This window comes from Pteropus alecto, unplaced genomic scaffold (assembly GCF_000325575.1).
Source record: "Pteropus alecto unplaced genomic scaffold, ASM32557v1 scaffold189, whole genome shotgun sequence".
Lineage (NCBI taxonomy): Eukaryota > Metazoa > Chordata > Mammalia > Chiroptera > Pteropodidae > Pteropus > Pteropus alecto.
The window spans coordinates 3,117,145-3,138,331 of NW_006442117.1; the positions used below are offsets into that span (position 1 = coordinate 3,117,145).

Sequence of the window (21,187 nt, forward strand, 5' to 3'; positions counted from 1 at the left end):
TGACCAGCTTGCCTGGGTGCCCCACAAAGGTCACCTCCGCCAGGCGGGTGAACTCGCCTCCTAGAAAGCAAGGTCAGTCTGTCACTTCGCCCTCAGGGAAGCCACGCTCGTACCCACCCTAGGCTCACGGTGCTGGTCACCAAGGGGAATGTGGTCGCACCTCCGCTGCAGGTGCTTTGGTTTGCTTGGTAGAAATGGGGCTGGTGACACTGAGGACAGAGCTGGGACATCCACGCAGCCCAACTGAGTCGTGCACAAGAAGCTGCTTCCCAGCCACAAGCCAGTGTCTGAGACAGGTTGGCTCAGGGGTTGTGGTGGAAAAAAGCAAGGGACCAGAGTCTGACACTCAACGGTGCTCGGTACCGGTCGAGTGAACTCAACCCCCTGAACCTCCAACTCCTGAGGATGAAACGGGGATACGATCCGTCTCGTGGAACTGAGATGACATGAAGTAGCTTAAATGGTGCTCTACAGACGTCACGTGCTCCAAGATGCCGGCCAACTCCTGATCGGGCTGAGGGAGTTGTTCAGGGCAAACCATCACCAGTACCAGCAGCCACCCAGGAGCGCACACGAGGCTGCTGGCTCAGGGCTCCCATGGGTCTGTGCAGGCCATCGTCCCCAGACAGGCAGGAAAAGCACTTGGCCCTCCTCCAGCTTCCCCCCCTCTTCCACATGGGCATTCTACTGGGGCAGGAGCTGGCATTCTGTGGCCCCAGGGGTAAACCTAGCTGGCAACCCTTGAACTAAGAATGGCCTTTACATTTTAAAAAAATGTTTTGTTTTGTTTTTTAATTTCAAAAGTATTTCATGACGTGAAAATGACATGAGATTTAAATTTCAAAGCCATTAAAGTTTTATCAGAGCACAGTCACGCTCATTCCTTTGCATATCATCTGTGGTCGCCTTCTCTCTACAATGGCAGAGTTTAGCGGTTTCAACTATTTGCTATCAACTATTTGCTATCTGGCCCTCTGCAGAAAGGGTCGACAGCTCTTGCTTTCTAGTACCCAGATTCCAGGCAGACAGCCAGCTGACAACAGGTCCTGCGGCGACTAAGGACCATCGCAGCAACAAAGATCTGCTGTTGTAGGGAGTTTGTAAGGACTCCGTCAGCACCCCAGAAGTTGGTGTAAGTCACAAGGTATCACCAAGTTAAAGTAAGGCACATACGAAGCCACCCCCTACGAGAAGCCGTGCAGGGGAGGAGCAGGGTCTGTGGGCCCGACCGCCAAGCCCACTGTGTCTCCAGAGGAGAGGGCGTGAACGTGGTGATGGTACTCAGGATATACATACGCCTCAAGGACAGGGAGAAGACACAGCAGGCCGCAAATCTGACGTCTGATGGGCAGGTTTACCCCTTTTCAAATACAAAGGTCCCCTTTCTGAAAATGGCCACACTTTGAGCAGTGTTTCCACAGTCGAGCCGGGCTGAGGCTCCAGCGAAGCTGGCGGTGGGGAGAGGGCAGGTCTAGGTCTGCGGGGGCAGCGGCTGTGAACGTGTACCCCAGACAACAGGCTCCAGGTCCAGAAAGTGGCCGATGAAGGACTGTCCCCAGGAGAGGACCTCCAGCACGCACAGGCGGGCAGAGCATGGGAGAGGCCGTCACTACGCTCGGAGAATGTCCTCCCAACCATCTGCCTGCATGTCCTTGAAATACCGAATTCCCCTGACAGGGCACAGTGCCTGAGAAGCTCCAAGGAAACTTGAGTTTCTGGGGTCATGAGGACTATGTTTATCAGGCTTAATTTACCATCTAAATTCAACAGCTAGAAACGACAGGTTCCCTTCTGCCAGCAGATACTGTGGAAGTGTCACATACCAGTTTCAGACTGGTTTGGAACGTGCAGGCAGGACCAGGACGACGAGGGACTGGTGAGCCCCACGCTTTGGGTGGCGAGAATATATGAGATCACATCACTTCCTCTGCTGGAGACTTCTAAATCCCCAGCACCACATCACTCCCTGATCCAAATGCAATTCCACACAGTCTCACTTAAAATATATTAGTGAAAAAAATATTGAAAATTTCCCCCCAACTTCCTATTTCCAGAGCCACAAAATGCTTAGCAGTAAGCTGTTGGCAGACACGGGGCTCCTTCCCGTTCACCCCCGGGCCCCCCGCTGGCTCTAACATCCGGTGTAAGTACCTGTGATGCTGAAACCGTTCTTGAATCCATCTTGCTCCACTGCAAACATCCATCCAATGATGCCTCCAACAGGGGCCAGGGGGAGCAGGGAGTACCCGACGGTCTCGGGGACGGTGCTGATGGCCGTGTAGGACCGCCCGTGGTTCATTACCACGTAGGAGTGCAGGTCAGTGTTCTCAAACACGACGGGGACCGGGCTGTTCCCCACAAAGATCCTTCCTTTCACTTTGCCATTAACTCGCTGCGGCGAGCCTGAGTGAGAGACAGAGAGAGGCCAACTTGTCACAAAACGAAATGTCTGATAGGACACGTGCCCAGAGAGCAAAGAGGGAAGACAGTGCTAGGGTGAGGTCATTCTTCCAACAGGACAGTCCCCACGCCTGCCTGTGAGCCCGAGAAGTGCCAGGTCCCGCCTGTCTGCCTCCCGTGCTGGCTGGTCACGGACGGGGGAGGGGCTGCAGGGGGACCCGTGTGTGATGGAAGAACTTCAGGGGCAAAAACAGTAATTTCAGAAGAATAGGGTCATGGGTTGTTAAAACTAAGTGACCATAAAACTGATCACTTTTGACAATGTTAGAGAATGAATCAGTAATTGCGCTGGGGCCACAGGCTGAACTGGACGGTGGGAAAAGCCCAGAGCCTCTGGCTGCCTGACCCGTGACACTGAGCAAGCATCTCTGGCTGGAATCTGGTCGCATGGCCTGGGTTTGGAGTGCCAGTCTGAGTCTGGGAACGTCATGCAGCCCGAGCCAGCGCACATGGGCATGGCGGGCAGAGTCGCAGCCACCCCAATACGCCCTCCGACCCAGGACCCTCTGTGGACAGGGCATGTGCAGTGATCGGGAAAGATGGGAGACCTCGTATGGCAAATTTAAGAGCTCTCTTCATAAATTACCGAATAGTATACGTAGGATATCGTTTTTGTTTGAAAATTTATATTACTAATAAAAGCATCTACCTAAGGGAAAATATCTAAAGAGATGTACACAAAACTGCTCGCAGCGGCTAACTCAGGGCGATAGGCGAACCTTCTTTTCTATCCTATGTACAAATTTGAATGTTTATAGCTTGCATATGTTTATGATTGTTTAATCAGGAAAAGATCTTTAAAAAGTTGTTCTTGTAGTCGAATAAGAAAACGGAAGTTTACCACGTGACCTCTGTCACTTAAAGAATAAGCTTCCACTGTGGAATTTTAGCAATTCCAAGTCCTGGGTGTGTTACCCAAAGGAACAGAAAACACAAAACCTTGTCCACGAATGTTCTCGGCAGCATACTCGTGGTAGCCCACATAGGAACTGCCCAAATGTCCATCGACTGCTGAATGGAGCCACAAAGTGTGGTCCATCCATGCAATGGGATGTTATTTAGGAAGAAGGACTGAGGCGCGAATAGATGCCAACACATGGACGGTCCATCCATGCAATAGGATGTTATTTAGGAAGGACTGAGGCGCGAATAGATGCCAACACATGGATGAACCTTGAAAACATTACAGCGAGTAAAAGAAGCCAATCGAGAAAGGTCAGATATTGTATGATTCCATTTCTGTGAAATGTCCAGAACAGGAAAACCCACACGGACAGAAAGCAGACGAGTCGCTGCCAAGGGCTGGGGGACTTGGGGGAACTGAGTGACTGCTCGTGGATACGGGGTTTCTTTCTGGAGTGATGAACACGTGCTAGCTAGATGGAGGTGACAGTTGCACAACTTAGTGAATGTACGAAAACCCACCAAATCGTCTACTTTAAACAAGTGCGTTAATTTTACCTTTAAAAAAGTTGGAAAGCTAAATAAGTCACCTTGGACTGTTCAGGTCTGATGTAGATTAAATGTGATCAGTTATCGATCGTACAGGTCTTGATTTCTTCCTAGATTAGAAGTTACCAGATGTAGGGCTTTCTCACCCAGCTCGCTCACTCGGCCGTGGCTGGGTTCGCTGAGCACCGAGTTCTCAGCAACGTTGTCGAATAACCTTAGACAGGTGGGCTTGTACCTGGGCACTGTCACCTGCGTTCTGAAGACCTTTGCCGTGTTCCGTATGCCCCCGCCGCTAACGGGATTGCCGGCAAGCAAGGCCACTCGACATACCGAGTACTTCTGCCCATAAATTGTGTCACGATGCTGGGGAATGCTGTGAAATTAGAAGACTAATATCCAAAAAATGCATCCCCAAAGAATTACAGAAAGAAGCAGGAAAGCGAAGTGAGGGAAACCAAACAAATTTTTCGACCAGACTTTGAGCTAGAAAAATGTTTCAAAATAACAAGAATCCAACAAATATTTAGACCACGAAACTTTTACGAGGGGTGTATATAATGTCACAATGTGGGGGCAGACGGTTTGTCACATCTGAGCTTGCTGCTGCCAGACACACCACTCTGCGTCTCCAGCTCCCCGGGGCTGGGGGGCTGGGGGGGCGGGGGCTTGATGAGGCCACGCTCTGAAAACAAGCTCTCGCTGTGGATTTTGGAAGCTTCTCACAGGGTGGGGAAAGTACAAAAGCCTAAAACCAAGAAGCATAAGCATCCCACCCCTGGGGATGTGGAAGAAAACAAAACAGTTATAGACTTTAAAAACATCCCTCCAAAATGAACATGGTAAGTGTACAAAATTTTCTTCCGTTGCCAAGATTAGTATTTAACAAAACTCACTTTATCTAACTGTGACCCAGAAGGAAATTTTTTTTTTTAATTAAAAAAAATTTTTTAAGCAAATTAAAAGAACTGATTTAACGATAACTATGGCGGTGGGATCTGGAACCAGAAAACTTTCTTCCAAATGAGTTTTATTTAGTCAAACTTTGCCAAGCAATTGAGGTTCCTCCCTAAACACAAGGAAAATGACCAGTGACGAAGGGACACCTGTTCAGAATGGCAGAGTTTTTGTTGCTTTTGTTTTAACTCGAGTCTATGGCCCCAGGCCCCCTGAGGGCTACTCTGAGCCAGCTGGGATCCAGACCCCTGGGACTTGGGCAGAGAAGATTCTTCTGACCACTGAGAGCACAGAGACTGCTCGGTCCTTCTGGGAGCAGAGCTCAGAAGTGACGTCGCCTGCAGCCGAATCCATTTTGGAATCAGCCCCACAATGGATCCAGTGCTCTAGAATTAGCTGTGTGCACCCCGTATGCTCCGCCATCGCCGTGCTGTGACTTCAGGGCACGAGGAAAGGAGGGCCCAAGGGGGCGGGGGTTGAACACCAAGCGTGTCACGCAGCACACGCTTCGGTCTACGCCAGCCCTCCGAGGTCCTGCTGGGGCTTAACGACCGTCGGGACTGAGGTTTGTGAGCAACGCCGACTAAGCAGTTTGAGAGAAACTGAGGAAAATGAGGGGCACTGACGCGTCCTGGTCCAGGCCGCATAAGCGCCCCTTCGGCCTTTGTCCCGCTGTGGGCAGTTGTGGAGATGGGCTCCCGGCGGCCATCATTCCGAGGCGGGGAAATGGCACAGGAAAGAGAGACCCCCAGGAACGCCCATCCGAAGTATAGAGAAGAGTGGGGATGAGATGAAGTGTCATCGCCGCCTCGCGAGAGCTGGGTGAAGGTGACGCTTCAGAACGAGCCCCAGAACGACCCCGCTCCACCCCCTCCTGCCCCGCGGGTGGGCACTGACACGGCGACAGGGAGACACGGTGACAGGGAGACACGGTGACATAGTGACACGGAGACAGTGACATGGAGACAGCAACATGGCGACACGGAGACACAGTGACATGGAGACACGGTGACGCAGTGACACGGCAACACAGAGACACAGTGACACGGAGACACGGTGACATAGTAACACGGAGACAGTGACATGGAGACAGCGACACGGAGACATGACGACACGGTAACACAGCGATGGAGACACGGCGGCACGGAGACACGGCGACAGTGACACGGAGACACGGTGACACGGAGACATGGAGACACGGTGACAAGGAGACAAGGAGACACGGAGACACGGTGACACGGTGACACGGCGACACGGAGACATGGCGTACCTTCGGCAACGCACTGCCGCCCGTTCCCCGTGTAGCCGGCGACGCAGCTGCAGCAGAAGCCGGTGGCGAAGTCCCTGCACTCCGCGTGCACAGAGCACTGGTGTCTGCTGTTGGCGCACGTCGGGCGGGAATCCGTGTTGTAGCTGAAAACTGCTCGGAGGAAACACAGCGCGCGCCCTGTGAGCGGCCACGGGCTCTGGGCCCGGGGGCGCCACACCACGCCCGGCCGTGGGGACAGGTTCACATGTACTCGGGCGGTCTAGGGACAGGACACACTGCCTGTAGCTACTTAGGTAGTGTGTGGCGGCTCCATTACTCAAACCACCGCGGCAAACGGGGCTCAAAGGGGTTTGAGAAATCACGGAGGTGAATTATTAAAAAATGCCATAATCCGGTGCGCTCAGGACCGCTGCATCAGTATTACGTGACTACTGTCCAACATCAGTCTTAACGTGGTGTCCATCCAACGCAGTCGGGAAGACCAGCTTCATATTTTGGGGGAATCTCAAAATTTATTTTTACTATTTTTTATTGTGGTGAAATATATATGACAAATTTTGCCATTTTAATGAACTTAAAATATTTTAAAACTTTTTTGCCCCTCTCTTCTCCCCAGGGGATAACTCAGACGCTCTTATACTCAAAAGCTTATCAGAAATAATTCCTCCGTTACACTTAGTCTAAAAGCCTTTGACCTAAGAAAGTAAAAGAATTTCTGCCTATCTCAAATTTCTACCTCCCAGGTTCAATTTATTGGAATTAGGAACTAACTCATTACAGTTAATAATCCAGAGCAAATTAATTTGGAATGAAGCTCAAACGCACAAGACAGAATGAACTTTTAGAGACAATAGGGATCCAGTTTATCACTGATGTTAGGGGTGCAGATAAAGGTAAAGTTTCACCCAAGAAGATTCAGTCATGTCCTACGTGCTCAGAAGGGAATTTCCACTGTGTAGAAAGGCAGCATTTGGAGCCAAAAATATTTGGACCCTGAGTTGAACACTGACTGGTTGGGCTCCAGCTGTGGGCCCAGCTCCCAGTGGGTCCCTATGGCGAATCTGTGGGCGACGACTCAGAAACACCAGGAATGCACTGCTGGCTACGAGAGACTGACCTTTCTAATAAAAACAGTGAAATAACTTGGCTAGAAGACAGAAAACCATGTTTTAGACACATGTTGGGTTCAACTCTAGGCTTTTAGCAGTACCAGGTAATGCACCACCACGTGTTGGGGCGAGATATGATTTCATTTCAACGTGATGGCTTCGCAAAGAATTTCAAAGGCACACAGTTGGGGTGGAAGCCTAAAACTCAACATCTGCGAGTAAACACACCCGACCCATCTGGGAAGACCCCTCTGAAACCTGCTTGTGAGAGGAGCGTGCCTGGCACTCAGATGTTAGCGTCGCCCCAGGACATGCAGGCGCAGTGTGGGTGCCCAGGGCCGAGACATGGACCTGTGTCCTCGCCGTGCCGCTCAAGGGCAGTGTCCCCACTCCTGTGCCTCGGAAGTGATGGGCCCAAAGTGATGGGCCCTTGGCCACGCTTAGGGATACTCAAGAACAAACGTGTACGACTATTGTTAGGACACAAATCAGAACAAGCGTAGAGTAATAAAAACGAGTGACTACACGGAACGTAGTAGATTTTTTGAGGGCCTTATGATAACTTTGTACCAGAAACAGTAGAGTCACAGTAAACGTTATTTAAAGGCTTGGACCATCCCATTCATATGAATCTCAGTGGATTATGTGTCAACTTGAAGAGCAAAAATTAATGAACGGAGGTTAGTTTGAACGTCTTCTATAAGAAAAATCAAAGCATGCTGGGGTTCAAATGGTTTTCTCTCAAAATGTAGCAAAAACGTGATGTCGTAGAGTTGACTAGAATACACTGAACTTTAAAGCCACCTTTAAAAGGGGGACCTACTTATTTTGTATTTTTAAATCTTTACAAACCAACTCCGAAACGGACAGGAGCTGGGAGGAAAAATAACCATTCTCGTTCCAAAACCGAACGGAAATAAATGTCAAAGATAAACTGCGTCAACAGCCAAAGGAGCTTCTAAAATGTTTTTTCAGGTGGGTGAATATATTTCTGATCTCAGAAGTCGCAAATAAGAAAATGTGACTTTCAAAATCATTCTAAAGCGCTTTCCTCTTTCAAACAGACAGAAAAGGATACTAGGAAACTTGAAAGAAGACACACTCAACAGCCTCCACAACCGCAGCCCTAATCCCCAAAGACCCCTGGAGGCTTTGAAGCCGTGGGGCCTGTCCACCAAGGCAGCTGCGAGCTCCCACCCTGCTTCCCAGGCTCTCGTCCTCACGAGCCACCGCGGGGCACACAGCAGACACCCCTCCAGCAGCTGTCCTGTCTGGAAAGCGAGGTGTCCAAGAACATACAACCGCAGCTCCAACGGACTTACCAACTTCCGTCTCCTCGACTTCGTCCACGTCTATGACCTGCGGGGGCTGCTGGGGGAACCTCTCCGCGGGCAACTGGAAGGACCTGGTCCTCTCGGTGGAAGGGCCGGCGGGCCTCTCGGTGGCCAGGCGGGGGGGCAGGACTCTGCGCACGTTGTACGTGCCAGTGTCTCCCCTTCTCGGAGCCTCATAAGGGAAGGACGTGGTGCCTACGTCCTCCGGGCCCAGGCTCGTCACCGAGTCGTAATCTTCGTCATCATACTCTTCTCCATCATCCGGTCTGAGGTTCACATCCGAGGACACCACACCACTGGCTGTGGCCGGACTCCCGATCTCAAACACCCAGACGCCCTGCTGCCCCGAGTTGCTGCTCCTAGGAGAAAGGACAGACTTGGGACTAGGCCAGCAACCCAGCAAGAGCGCCCGCTTGCCAAGCAGCAGGAGCCCCGGGCATCTGTGTCAATGTGAAACCCAGCGCCCGCTTCTGCCTACAGCTGGGCTGGAGGGTGTGAGGCCAGACGCGGTCACATCTGGTTATCACAGAGCTGAGGCCACCCAGGGCTGTTGGGTGAGGCTGTATCCAAATGGGCACAGATTAGCAAAGTTACCCTCCGCCGTTTGAGAGGGGCACTCTAGGGACACCGCCAGGCCTTACAACGTGACTTATGCTGATCGCCGGTCACGTGTCTGACCTGTTGACCAGAGTCATGCATTCTCTCTGTTACTCTCTCCACAGCATGGTGAGATATAATGAGAAATACATACAGTTGACCCTTGAACAAGGTGGGCGTTAGGGGTGCCAACTCCGCACCATGGAAAATTCATGTATAACTTTTGACCCCCCCAAAACTTGACCATCTGTTGCATCTCTGTGTTAAGAATACTACCTAACGGTTCATATTTCTCAACTCGACGTTGAGCGACGTGACGTGAATAGCTGGAATCTGGCCACGGCAAAAGTATTTACACCACGGAAATAGGCAGTTGCTATAAATGAGCATCTGTAAAGCGTTGTAAGCATCTGTCAGCACAGCATCAAGTAGAGGGCAGGGGAGTTGTAGACTCGATTTGACAATATGAAACTGGGGAGGGGATCTTTTTCTTTTTTTTTTAAAGAATAATGGGGAAAAAAAGATTTTAATTTTAGAAAATGCAGTCTGAGCTTTCCCCCTTTTTTGCCAAATTCAAAATACAAAATAGCCCAAGAGAGCACTTTTTCTGTTGTCAGAATTTCCTGCCTACTCGATGCAGGAGAAAAGGTTTTTGGTTTCATAGCAAGAGATGGGGCTGAATAACTTTTATGTCTAACTTAATACTTAGAGAGGAGATGGTAGAAACTGTTTCAAATGAGGATTCTATCTAAAAAGTAGGATACCTGTCCTTCTAAGAAGATATTTCCTTGAGTTTATCAGAAAAAAAGTACTACATAATATAAAAACTATACATAAAATTTAAATCCATGAGAACGCTTTGAGGTAATGTTCTGTAACGCCCATTACATTAGTCTTAATAAAATAAAAAAAGTGCTAATCTTATTGAGGGGAGAATCCGCTGAAGAACGAAGGCACATACTTGGCCAAATTTCCAACCGATTCTCTGTCATCAGCAAATATATTATAAGCGCCGTCGCTCTTCCACACAAATCCCACTTGACCTTGGTTGAAAGCGACCACGGCGGGAACCTGGCTCTCGTCCCTCTTGGAGAACGTCGTCGTGAACTGCAGACCGTCTTCGGGATAAAGGAAAATGGCATAGGAGCTGGAATCGGAGGAGGCCAGGACAGCCTGGAACGTGTTTCTCTATAAGAGGAGGTGAAATTCAGTTAACTCAGGAAAATATCTACAGATCTTCGAATGTGCTACTCACCAGACTATACATAAAAAGTACAGAGATGACAGTATCCTCACCTTATTCGAGAAGCACTTCTGCAGCGAAAACCAAATATTCCAGGATAACTCTTCTTAAATATCTCTAAGGCTACGTCAACATGAAACTTTCTAAGTAATTAATACCTTCGGCATCACTGTGACCTCAAGGTTAACCAAAAACAATAGAGTTAGTACCTCCAGATGGTGCCCTAAATCTCATGTAACTTGGTGGCTCTTACCCCTAGAATTTGTTTCCGTGGCCATTAAGCAGAGTCAAGCGCATCCACCGTTAGGCATAATTCACCGAGCTCAAGCAACATACGGCGAGAAGGAACATGAGCTTTGGGAGAAAACGGACCTGGATCCAAACCCTTACTCATGCCCGGTGTGTGACCTTGGCCAGTGACTTAAGTTCTCTTAAGCCTCGGTGTCTGAATCATAAGACGCAGATGAAACCACCCACTTCATACGAATGTCAGGACTACGTGAGATAACACACGCAGGGCCAGGCACAGAGAAGATGCTCTCCCGACGTCAGTATCTTTCCTACGCGCCGAGCGGTACCCTGAGCTACAAAGAGTGAAAAGACACGGTCCCTGCTCTTGAGAGTTCACGGTCTGGATGGGAAGACCGAAAGGGGGTGAAACATGGCAAAGCCGGGGGAAGGGTCCATGACGGAGCTGTGCCCGGGGCTCCGGGGTCACAGGAAGATGTGCCCAACAACACTGGGGGACGGGAGCGGAGGAGGCCGGCCGAGTCCGAAGGAACAAGCAGGAGCCCGAAACCCGTGGACAGGGTCGGGGAGAGAATGTCACGGGGCAAGATTCTGCGGGTAACAATGACGAGAGCTCGCTCGATCAGGGAACTGCAAACCATCGGGTGTGGCCGCTGCAAAGGGCACGCAGGGGGTAGAGGTCAGGGGTCAGGCCCCAGAGGCAGGGGCGGGCTCCGGACAGGGGCACACGCTCAGGAAAGTTCAGGTTTTAAGCAGTTTTCAAGGATAGCACTCAGACAGATAGATACAGGTGACAAAGCAAAACGTGTCACACAGGCCCACAGCGGACTTTCCCAGTGTGTTCTGTGGGATGTGACGTGTCTTATTTGGGAGGGAAAGAAGGGGTCGCCAGAAGGCTGGGGGACTGCTGCGCTGAACGAAATTAAGCAGGTTTCTTTCCTGTGGGACTTTTCAGAGGGAGTGACCAAGAGGGAGATGTAGTTTCAGCATTTCTCAAACTCATGTGGCCGGGGGAGGCCTTTTTCCCAAGGACCAGTGTTCCGCGGCACACACCCTGGGAACTACCAGACTGGAACATCCCCATTTAAGTGAGGAGCTTTCGAACCTTTCAAGTTCCTCCCTCCTCTGTAATCCTATAAAAATTTTTAAATGGTAGCACAAAATTACTTTTCCAAGAAGAAACTGAGGCGTGTCCTAAAGAGTCGCTTCACACCTGGAGGTGGCTTCCTGACCACTCGGTACCCCGTCCGAGCCCTGCACGCCTTCCAGCCTTCCCTGACCACTGTGCCACAGAGATGCCACCCGGACGGAGTACGACCAAACTTGTGTCCCGAACTAGTCACATGGCGCAGGTGGTTTTCGTCCCCAACTCGAGTGTGGGCTTCGTCTTCATTATTTCCATCCCTCGGGACTACGTTGTTATTTTAACCTATCGCTTCATATTAATAACGTCTCTGTTTAACTAGAAACGACCTCCCACCCTCCGACCCAAAGTCAGAGCAGCTGGAGAGTGGAATTTATCATCCCTGTTCTTACCACGTCAGTCTTCTCAGAAACTGCCTTTCTTTAATCTAATCATCGTCGAAATACAGACTTAGAACCTTGTAGAGAAGGCGCTGGCTGGTTTAGACCTGCGGTAACCAGCCTACTAGATGCTGCTCTGGATGTCCCGTCCCTATCGATGACGTAGCATGCTGTGCATCAGAGCAGCACAAACTGGACCGAACAGCACCGAGCCAACCCTTCGGACTCCGCGCTCTGGTGCCGGGGTGAGTGCTCACCTTGCCTTCCTGGGCGGGGTCCTCGCTGGGTCCTCGGTAGGGGGCCACAGATTCCCAGGTGACAACCACCACACCGCTGGGCTGGAAAGGGACGTCTGGGAACCCTCTCTGGACGTGCTCCGTGGCCAGCTGGGCGACAGAGGGGGATAGGTCCTCCCGGTAATAAACCTTGCCGAGGCCGTCTGTCGTGTCCAGGTCCGCCAGGAAAGGTGCCACTGCCCCGAAGGCTGGAGGGAAGAGCCCAGTGTGGGATTCTCCGGCCGGGGGCTTACTCACGGCGATGAGGCCATTCGTGGTGACCTGTGTAAAACCAAGCAGAGTGACGTGGAGCACAGGAGCAATGTCGTCGGGGGGCTGCGCGCTCACTCGCAGGGTGCTGCCCCAGGTGCCACACTATGACAGAGACGGCGGGGCCGGAAAGGACGTGACCTTGAATGGGAGGACTCCGCATTTCCCCCTGGGCAGACGGCCTGGTGGAAGGAGCACAGGGCAAGAAGCTCTGGCCTCGACTCTGGAATATGCCAGTCCCTGAACCTCGAGCACGTGTCTGAAACTTAGAGTCTTAGGCGTCCCATGGGTGTGTGCTTTGTATCCTGCAAAGCACCATTCCGTGTAAGTCAATAAACCAGCCGAGTGACCCTTACACACCGGGCCGTGTGAAGAGCTGCGGGTCCACGGGGTGGTGCACAGTCTCCGCCTTCGAGGAACCCACACTCCCGAGGGATACGGGGACGGACCGGCACAAACAGATGATGGGACGATAGGTGAATGAATGATAAGTGTCGAGAAGGAAATCTGAATGGCGCATTGTGGTCACCGTTGTTTTGAATAGTTTAACATCTTAGAATAATAGCGAACACTTACTGAAGGTTCGCCACGTTTCAGGCACCTCATTCACATCTAATCCTCAGGAGAGCCCCGTAAGGCTGGGTACCCCTGGGATCCACACTTTCCTGATGGGGAAGATGAACCGAGTGAATCAGTTTGGCAACACTGGGCTTTGAACCGAGACAGCCTGACTGCGCAGCTGTCTTGCTAATCGCTCTGTGCACAGCTGTCCTGACATGTTACAGCTGCCTGTAAAAAGCGCTCACTGTTCTCGTCCAGCTCAAACCCACACTCCGTGGGAAAATGGGAAAGGGACAAACGGGGCGGTGGGGGGGCGGGGCACGCACCAAGAGCCAGGTTTTGACCTCGCTCACTCTCTCATTCGTGCACAATCCACTGATGACACAGAAGCCGCTTCAGTGGTCTTTTTACTTGGGGGAATCTGTGAATTAGGAAAAAAAAACAAAACTCTAATAAATGGAAGCGATTTTGCAAAGGGAACCTCAGTTTGCACTTTAAGGGGCTGGGGGTGGAAAAACACCAACGAAAACAGGAACTCCCGATGGTCCAGGGGGTGGTTGGAAGGCCCGTGGCTTTCCAGGTCATGGATTCCCTCCCTCCCTAAGGAGGCTCAGTCACTTCAGGCCTGGTTGGCGGGGGAGGGGCGGGCGGACGCGAAGGAGGAACTTGAGACCAAAAATCCTTGCAACATGCAGAGAACGGGGTAAAAGGTGCAACGGGGTGGAGCCAGCTGAGCGAGTTTGGGGAAGGGGTTGGCAAACCTCCCTTTTTACCAAACTTCAGGGGGCTGTGAGCTTTTCAGGGGACCTACTTCCTGTCATCACTTGGCACCAGCACTGAGAACGGGGTCAGGGCGGGAGCTGGCCCAGCTGGGCTCTCCCCAACCCCCTCCGAACACCTCCCAGCACAAACATCCCAGTGGGTTCATGGTTTACGGGTGGGGGGAGCGTGGGAAACCATTCTCTCTCAAGCCACCAGAAGTTGGCAGTTACGAGCTGCTCGTGGGAAGTGACACACAGTGGCCACATACAGACAACTGAGTTGGAAAAAGCCGTTTCCCAGTGAAATTTAAGTCAGTCCAACCGCTGTGACGAGCTCCCAGTGTCTTTCGTTGTTTGGCGTCTGGGCACAGGCAGGTCCCTATTTCACAAGAGACGCGTCAGGAACCCAGTTTCCAGGCCAGCAGCACGACGCGCTGCGGGCGCTTTGCACAAAGACCAGATAACCGTCATTCCCATTAGCTTTGGAAAATGAATTTCTGGCCAATTTTCCTGCATATGCAACTCAATTGTCTGTGGTTGTGACAAAAGATGACAGCACAGATAAATGTCACATACAGACTATCCACAAGTTTTATTTGATTCTGAGCTTTTAACTCTCCCCCTCCCTTGCCAAGTAAACTCTTTTCCCCCAGATATGCCAATTAACGGCAGGCGTGACAGACATTATTCCCTTACAGCTGAGCGCCAGTCTCACTCGACTCGTCTGTCAAGCACGTGATGTCCCTACTAGCTTGTTCCTATTTCTCCATCTTTTCAAAGTGCCATCGAGCAATTCAGTAGGAGGGCAGGGAACACAAAGGGAAGGCGCTTAGGCCAGGAGGACAGAGCCGGGGACAGTCTCCAAGGGGACCAGACCGGCGGGGCCCACGCAGCCACCCATCCTGCTGCCCAGGGCGTCGCCACACTGCCCTTCGCCCAGCTGCTTAAGCTAGGACACTTGGGAGTGAGCCCAGTCCTCCCACTCGCCTCTCCTTCTCTCTCCCTTGCCCCCTGAACCCCGATTTTTATCTGTTTCTTTCCAGAAGCGGACCACAGGTTGTAATGACCTCGCTCACTGACTGCTCCCGCTGCCCCACGACACAATACGCCCCTCCAGGGCCAGGACCATGTCCATCTCGGTCACTGCTGCAGCCTGGCACGTGTCGGCCCCTCCCTTCCCAACGTCCTCCAGGAAATGGGGCGGTGTGCACACCTGCACACCGAGGCTGTGCTAGAAACCACGCCTGGAGGCTCACAAACCACAAGGAACCACAACCGTAGGTGTTACTGTGGTTCTTCCTCCTGGCGGGTGACATCGAGGACCAAAACAAAAAGCTCACATAAATATGAACCGAGAGCGTGAATCCCACCAGCTTACAGGAAACACAGGGGACAGAAGAACATGTTAAACGACACCATAGGGACGTAATTAGCAAAATCCAGAACATGGGACACTGCAGGACAAAGACCGTTTCTTCGATGAACACATCGCGAGAGAAAAAGAGGCGAGGGGACCTGTAGGTTTCAGAAGTCCTATATCTGCCAGATCCAATCAACCGAAGAGCAAAATAAAACATTTTATGAGCCTATTTGGACCCTGGATGATATTAAGGAAGTATTTATTTTTTAGGCGTGATCGTGATTTTTCAGTTTTGTTTTTAAAAGTTATTTTTTAGAGGTGCATCTTGAACTATTTCTAATAAAATCAAATGTTTGAGCCTTAAGACAAATTCAATTTAGATGAGGGGGTGCATTAGGAACAGCTGGGGATAGAAATAAGTCAAGACAAGCCATAAATTGATACTTGTTGAAGCTGGGTCAGTCACAGGAGTGCATTTTAATAGTCTATTTTTGCATACGTTTGAAATTTTCCATAATAAAATATAAACTAAAAAAAAGGTAATGAACATGATGGATCTAAAGTTTAGCAAACAAAGGGCAGCTGGCGTTTACAGGTAAACCAGCGCTAATGCCGTCAGAAGGGCCCGTCCTTCAGGTCTAACTTCCCCTCTTCCCAGACTTGCCCCGCCCCCATGCAGCCCCCCCACCCCACCCCCGACCAGGAGTTTGCAGAATGTTCCTTGCACCTGGTACGCCAGACTGCGGTAATGAGCAGAAGGTGCAGGCGGAGGCCCAGTCAGTAATGAATTCACAGCTACAGAGCCTCGAGTCACCCGTGCAACACCCTGAGTCCAGAGAGACAATGGTTAAAGCTAGAGATCACACAGCAGGCAGTGGCATTATTTTTTTGTTCCTGAGAACCGGATGTTAGTTTTGATATGAATGTCAATGAGTAGAGGCCAGAGTAGAAACACATGGGCTGGAAAAAACTTTTAAACTGCTTACGCTTCAAACTCGCCATTGTGTCTCATCTACTACTACTACACGCTTTTACACCTGTGGCCCCCTCTGCCTCGAAGACCCTTCTTGGCTCGTGTCCTGGGAAAGTCCCATTCCTCCCTGTGAAGCCTTCCCACCTGCCCCAGCTGGGCCACCGCGGGGCGCCTGTGTGCCTCTGTAGCCAGCACCTCGGAGCCTGACGCAGGAGCTGACTCCCAGTGGCGCTACCATGTCCTGCTGTGTGGACTGAACGTGTTCCCGAGGAAACCTGTCTGAATAATTGAGAGATGATAATAATAGCAACGATAATGATACTATTACATTGTTGTCTTAGGGTGGCTCAAACTAACCAACATCGCCTAGCTGCGGTTCTTGGTGGAGTAAATAACACGCTGCTTCTTTATGGAAAAACAGTTACTTCCGGCGCATGGACTGATGTTAATATCGCCCTGAAATTTTGCTTACAGTTCACACGGGGTAAAAGAAGTTCTTTTAACAAGTTAAACCCTCAGCTCAGGGTGTAACTGGCATCTAAATCCCCCTGTAAAGGACACGTCCAGCCAGAAGACATCAATTCTATCCAAAACACCCACGGTGACGTGCCAAGCACGACTCGGCTAACAGCTGGAGCCACTTACGTCCAACCATTTTAGCCCAGCTAGTTAACAAGAGGCTGGACAGAACAAGGGCTGGGAATGGGGGATGGTGTCTCCTTAAAAGAGCACTTTCTGTCTCAGGCTCATCTTCGCAGTGACCTTACGAGACCGTGAACCCCTGGAAAAAGTCGAAATGGAGAGACTCAATAAATTCAAGTGACACGTCTTCCCTTGGATTCGAATGCACACTGAAGAGGAACGACCGCCGTCTTTTTGGGGCTTAAGTGAGCCCGGGCGCTGTCCCCGGGGGCAGAAAGCCTTCTCCAAAACAGATGTGGTCAGAGAACGCTTGAGGTTGGCACAAACGCGAAACGAACGGGGCCATTTTAGAAACGCGAACAGCTGTCTGCGAGGAAACAATGCAGTTGCGCCGAGCAGCAAAAGCAGACTCCGTGGGTGGGAGGGAGCACGGACTCGAGGCGAAATAATTCAGGGTCAAAGACGGACAGGCATCATTTGCTGAGAGACTCTTCAGTTCCAGGCCTTTTACGAGAGCTGCTTGCATTTGAAAAAATTTAATATATCACCATCCCTCTTTTCACATATATCAAATAGATGAGGAACTGGAAAGAGACTTAATTTAGCTTAATATCATATGGACAGAACCAAGACTGAACCCACATCCCCAGAGTCCGTAAACTGTGCTCTTTTCGGTACATTCGGCAGATTAAGTTAGAGGTAACTGAGAGCAAAAGTCATGGAAGCCGCAAAGCTTCATGGGATGGCTTCGTGGTTAGAGATCGGACAGCTAGAAAAATCTGGAAAACTAAAAGGGCCTGAGAAAAGGAAAACTTGATAAAGAAGCCCGAGAAATTGCCAAATCCGCGATTCAATCAAAGTGGAGGCTGACCGAGGGGCCTGGGACCTCACCCATCACAGTTCACAAAGCATTTTCACTCGGTTATCGCCTTAAGCCCAGTAAAGCCGGCATTAATATTATCTCATTCTTCATCTGAGAAAAAATGAGTTTCAGTTTATCGGACTTGCCCAAGATCCTGCACTAGAAGACCCGGAACAAAATTCCCAAGTCCAAACGCCTAATGTTTTCCATTAACCCCACAGAGCCAGCGAAATGGCCCTGGCTCGAATTAGAAATAGCCACGAAAAGATTAGCAGATAAAAAGAAGGGACAACGAGATGAGTCAATGTTTGCACTTAACCCGGTTACTGTCTGAGGACAGGCTCGGGTCAGGTCCCCGGCCAGCTTTTCCACAGCACTCTTCTACCTGAGAGCATCTCCCAACATTTAAAAAGGGTTGAGGTCTGTAAACTTTAATTTCTGGTGTGTCTGTCAAGGAAGAGGCAGGAGCCCTTCAGTGTCCGGAACAGGAGATGCTCAGGGAAGAGAAGGGCCCGTCCAAATGCCCGGTCTCCGGGGAGAGCGGGCTCCCCCTGAACTCCTCGAGTGTCCGTATCGGACGCTCACCTGTGCCAACCGGAGCACTTCCAGATTCCCTTAATTTGGATGACGACAGTCCCTCAATTTGAACACAATCCCTGAATTCGAAATTATAGAGAAAGGATTAAGCAGTCATCGCCTTCCCAGAATGACCACATGTCAGTGTAACTCAAAGGCCACAGTCGGTGACGGAAGCCCTTCTTCACAGAAGGGTGCCAGCTAACATAGAAAGAATGACGGAAACCAGCAAAAACCAGAACAACACAGAACACCATTTCGCAAGCCTTAATTTAATAATCGATCAGGCAAAGATCGTCGGTGGATGCTAAACCATTCGGTGAGAGGTTGTAGGGCAACGGGACAGATGTGTGTGTCAAATCATTGCCCAATAGCCTTCCCACTGCTCACAGGGATAAAACACAACTGGACAGACACGAGCGGCTGTCACCTCCTTAATGCTAGCAGCCGGCAGAGCAAGAACCAAACACCACTTGCCTCCTGACGTTATACGATGTGACACGTGGCTTCGTTCGTTAAGTATTCTTATTAAATAATGTGTAAGGTACTCGACAAGAAAAACATAAGTAACCCAATTAAAAAACGAACAAAAGGATCTGAATAGACATTTCTCCAAAGACGATATACAAATGGCCCATAAGCACATGAGAAGATGCTCGACATCATTAGCCATCAGGGAAATGCAAATTGAAACCCCAGTCAGCGAGGTAGCACTTTACACCCACTAGGATGGCGAGAATCAAAAAGTCAGATAATAATGAGCGTGAGCCCTGGAGGATGCAGAGAAGCTGGAGCCCTCAGACGCTGCAGGTGCAGCCTCTAGGGAAAACGTTATGAAGTTCCTCCGAATGGGAAACCGTTTCCACGAGACCCAGCAAGGGGCAGGGCCACGAGGTCCACGGGGACTGAACGTGGAGTCTGCGCAGAAACGCGTCCGCAGACATTCGCAGCAGCGTTAAATCTTAACAGCTCCCCCCGCCCCACAAAGAAACCCCCCGACTACAGACAGTTCTAAGGCTTGAGAGGTCAGTGTTGTCTGCGGGCACCGGTCACTTAGGAAAGGACTGAGCTGGCTCCTGGACGGTGGGGCAGGATCTGAGCAGTAAGAGACGGGTTACGTGGTCGAGTGAAAGAATGAGCAGAAGCGCGCACCCCGCTCTGGAGCTGGGACGGGGGCACTAAGAAACGGAACGAAACTGGAAGTGCCTATTCCGGCGTGAGGAGGCGGACGCGGGCCGACCGTGAAGGCGAGGTGACCCCGGCCCTCAGCCTGCCCCCCCACTGCCGCCTTACGGGTGGTCCGCGCGCCTCCCTGACTGTCCCCACTTGGCTTCCGGACTTCACCTCGCTGGGTTTTCCTCTGTCTCACTGGTCACCCCCTTCGGTCTCTGCCCCTGGCTCCCCTTCGTGTCCCTGGCCTGCTGGGGGTCCCCATGGACCCTTTCTCTGTCTACATATTTAGCTCTCCCATCTCGAATACCACCTACGTGCCTACGGTCCTGAATTTACTCCAACGCCCAGGCTTCTCTTCCCAACTCCAGACTCACATAGCCATCGCCTACTCATCCCAGCCCCCTGGCGTTCGGTGGCATGTCACCTGCCGATGCACTTGTTTATCCCGTCTGCCGTGTACTCTCGTGCTCCCGCTCCCCTGCTAGGATGTGAACTCCTTGAGGAGAGAGCTCTGTTTTGTTCGCTGGCATCCTAAGTGCCTGCAGTAGCGCCTGGCGCGTCGTAGGTACTCAATTATAAGTATTTGTAGGATAAATGAATGGAGGGCAGGGTGCGAGGCCTCGCAAGGTGCGCTTAACAAGGAAAAGCCAGTGGCAGTGACAGAAGCCGAGGCAGGAGAGAGGCGAGTAACTCTCAGGTGCCGTGTGGGACCCGAAGTGGCAAATGGGCTTTTGGGTGGGAACATCGGGTCTGATTTTGAAAATCTGGGGCTCGTCTGGGTGACAGGTACCTGCCACGGAGCAGGCGGTAAAGCCCCTTCGGTAAAGCCACAGAGTCGGCCAGGTCTCCAAAGAAAGGGGAACTTGAGCAACGGAACACAGACCACACTCGGTGACTCCAGGGGCTTCACAGTGTGTTGGGGACGACAGAGTGTGTGAGACGAGCAAAGGAAACCGGCCAGCACCGTGCCACGCAGACGCAGCCTGGCCGAGAGCGGCTCCGCCTGGAGCCTCTGGCGCCCCAGACCTCGGGGCGCTTCTCTGTCGCGGGCACCGGACTCACCCGTTCATCTGTGGCTCCCTCATGACCCTGGGACGTCCTTGAGGGACCTGGTCAGACTCAGTTGCTACGTTTCACAGAGTTTACAGCCCCAGCGCCGGGCACAGCGCCCTGCACACATCAGAATCCCTGGGTAAACAAACATTCGTGGAATGAATCCAGCTTCGGAGAAAGTGAGTGGCCCGTGTCGGCCGAGAAGGTAGGGGAAAAACTGGAAGAAAGCTAGACGATCTTGACGGACGAGTTCGATTTACCCTACGCGAGGAAAGATTCCTATGTGTAAGTGGCGTGATGCAGATGTTTGTGGAGGATGCATGCATGTGTGCATGCATATATGTGTGCGTGTGTGCGCGCGTGTGCGCGTGTGTGTGTGCACGTGTGTGTATGCGTGTATGCACGCGTGAGACGGGGGAAGGCGAATCAGCAAGACTAGGGGCAGGGAGATGGGTAAGGAGAGAGGCATATGATTTTTTTTTTTTTTTT

The 21,187-nt window shown here is 51.2% G+C and overlaps 1 protein-coding gene across 1 annotated transcript in view; it reads right to left on the reverse strand.

Annotated features, from left to right (window-relative positions):
* Positions 1 to 21,187, reverse strand: part of NID1 (nidogen 1) — a 61,753-nt gene that overhangs the window by 32,932 nt on the left and 7,634 nt on the right. The window contains exons 2-7 of the mRNA XM_006920763.3: positions 12,450 to 12,749; positions 10,138 to 10,364; positions 8,568 to 8,938; positions 6,137 to 6,286; positions 2,152 to 2,403; positions 1 to 60 (exon numbers count right to left, since the gene is read on the reverse strand). The exon at positions 1 to 60 is cut by the window's left edge and continues 126 nt beyond it. Coding sequence (XP_006920825.1) covers positions 1 to 60; positions 2,152 to 2,403; positions 6,137 to 6,286; positions 8,568 to 8,938; positions 10,138 to 10,364; positions 12,450 to 12,749 — 1,360 coding nt within the window. The remainder of the gene's footprint in view (positions 61 to 2,151; positions 2,404 to 6,136; positions 6,287 to 8,567; positions 8,939 to 10,137; positions 10,365 to 12,449; positions 12,750 to 21,187) is intronic.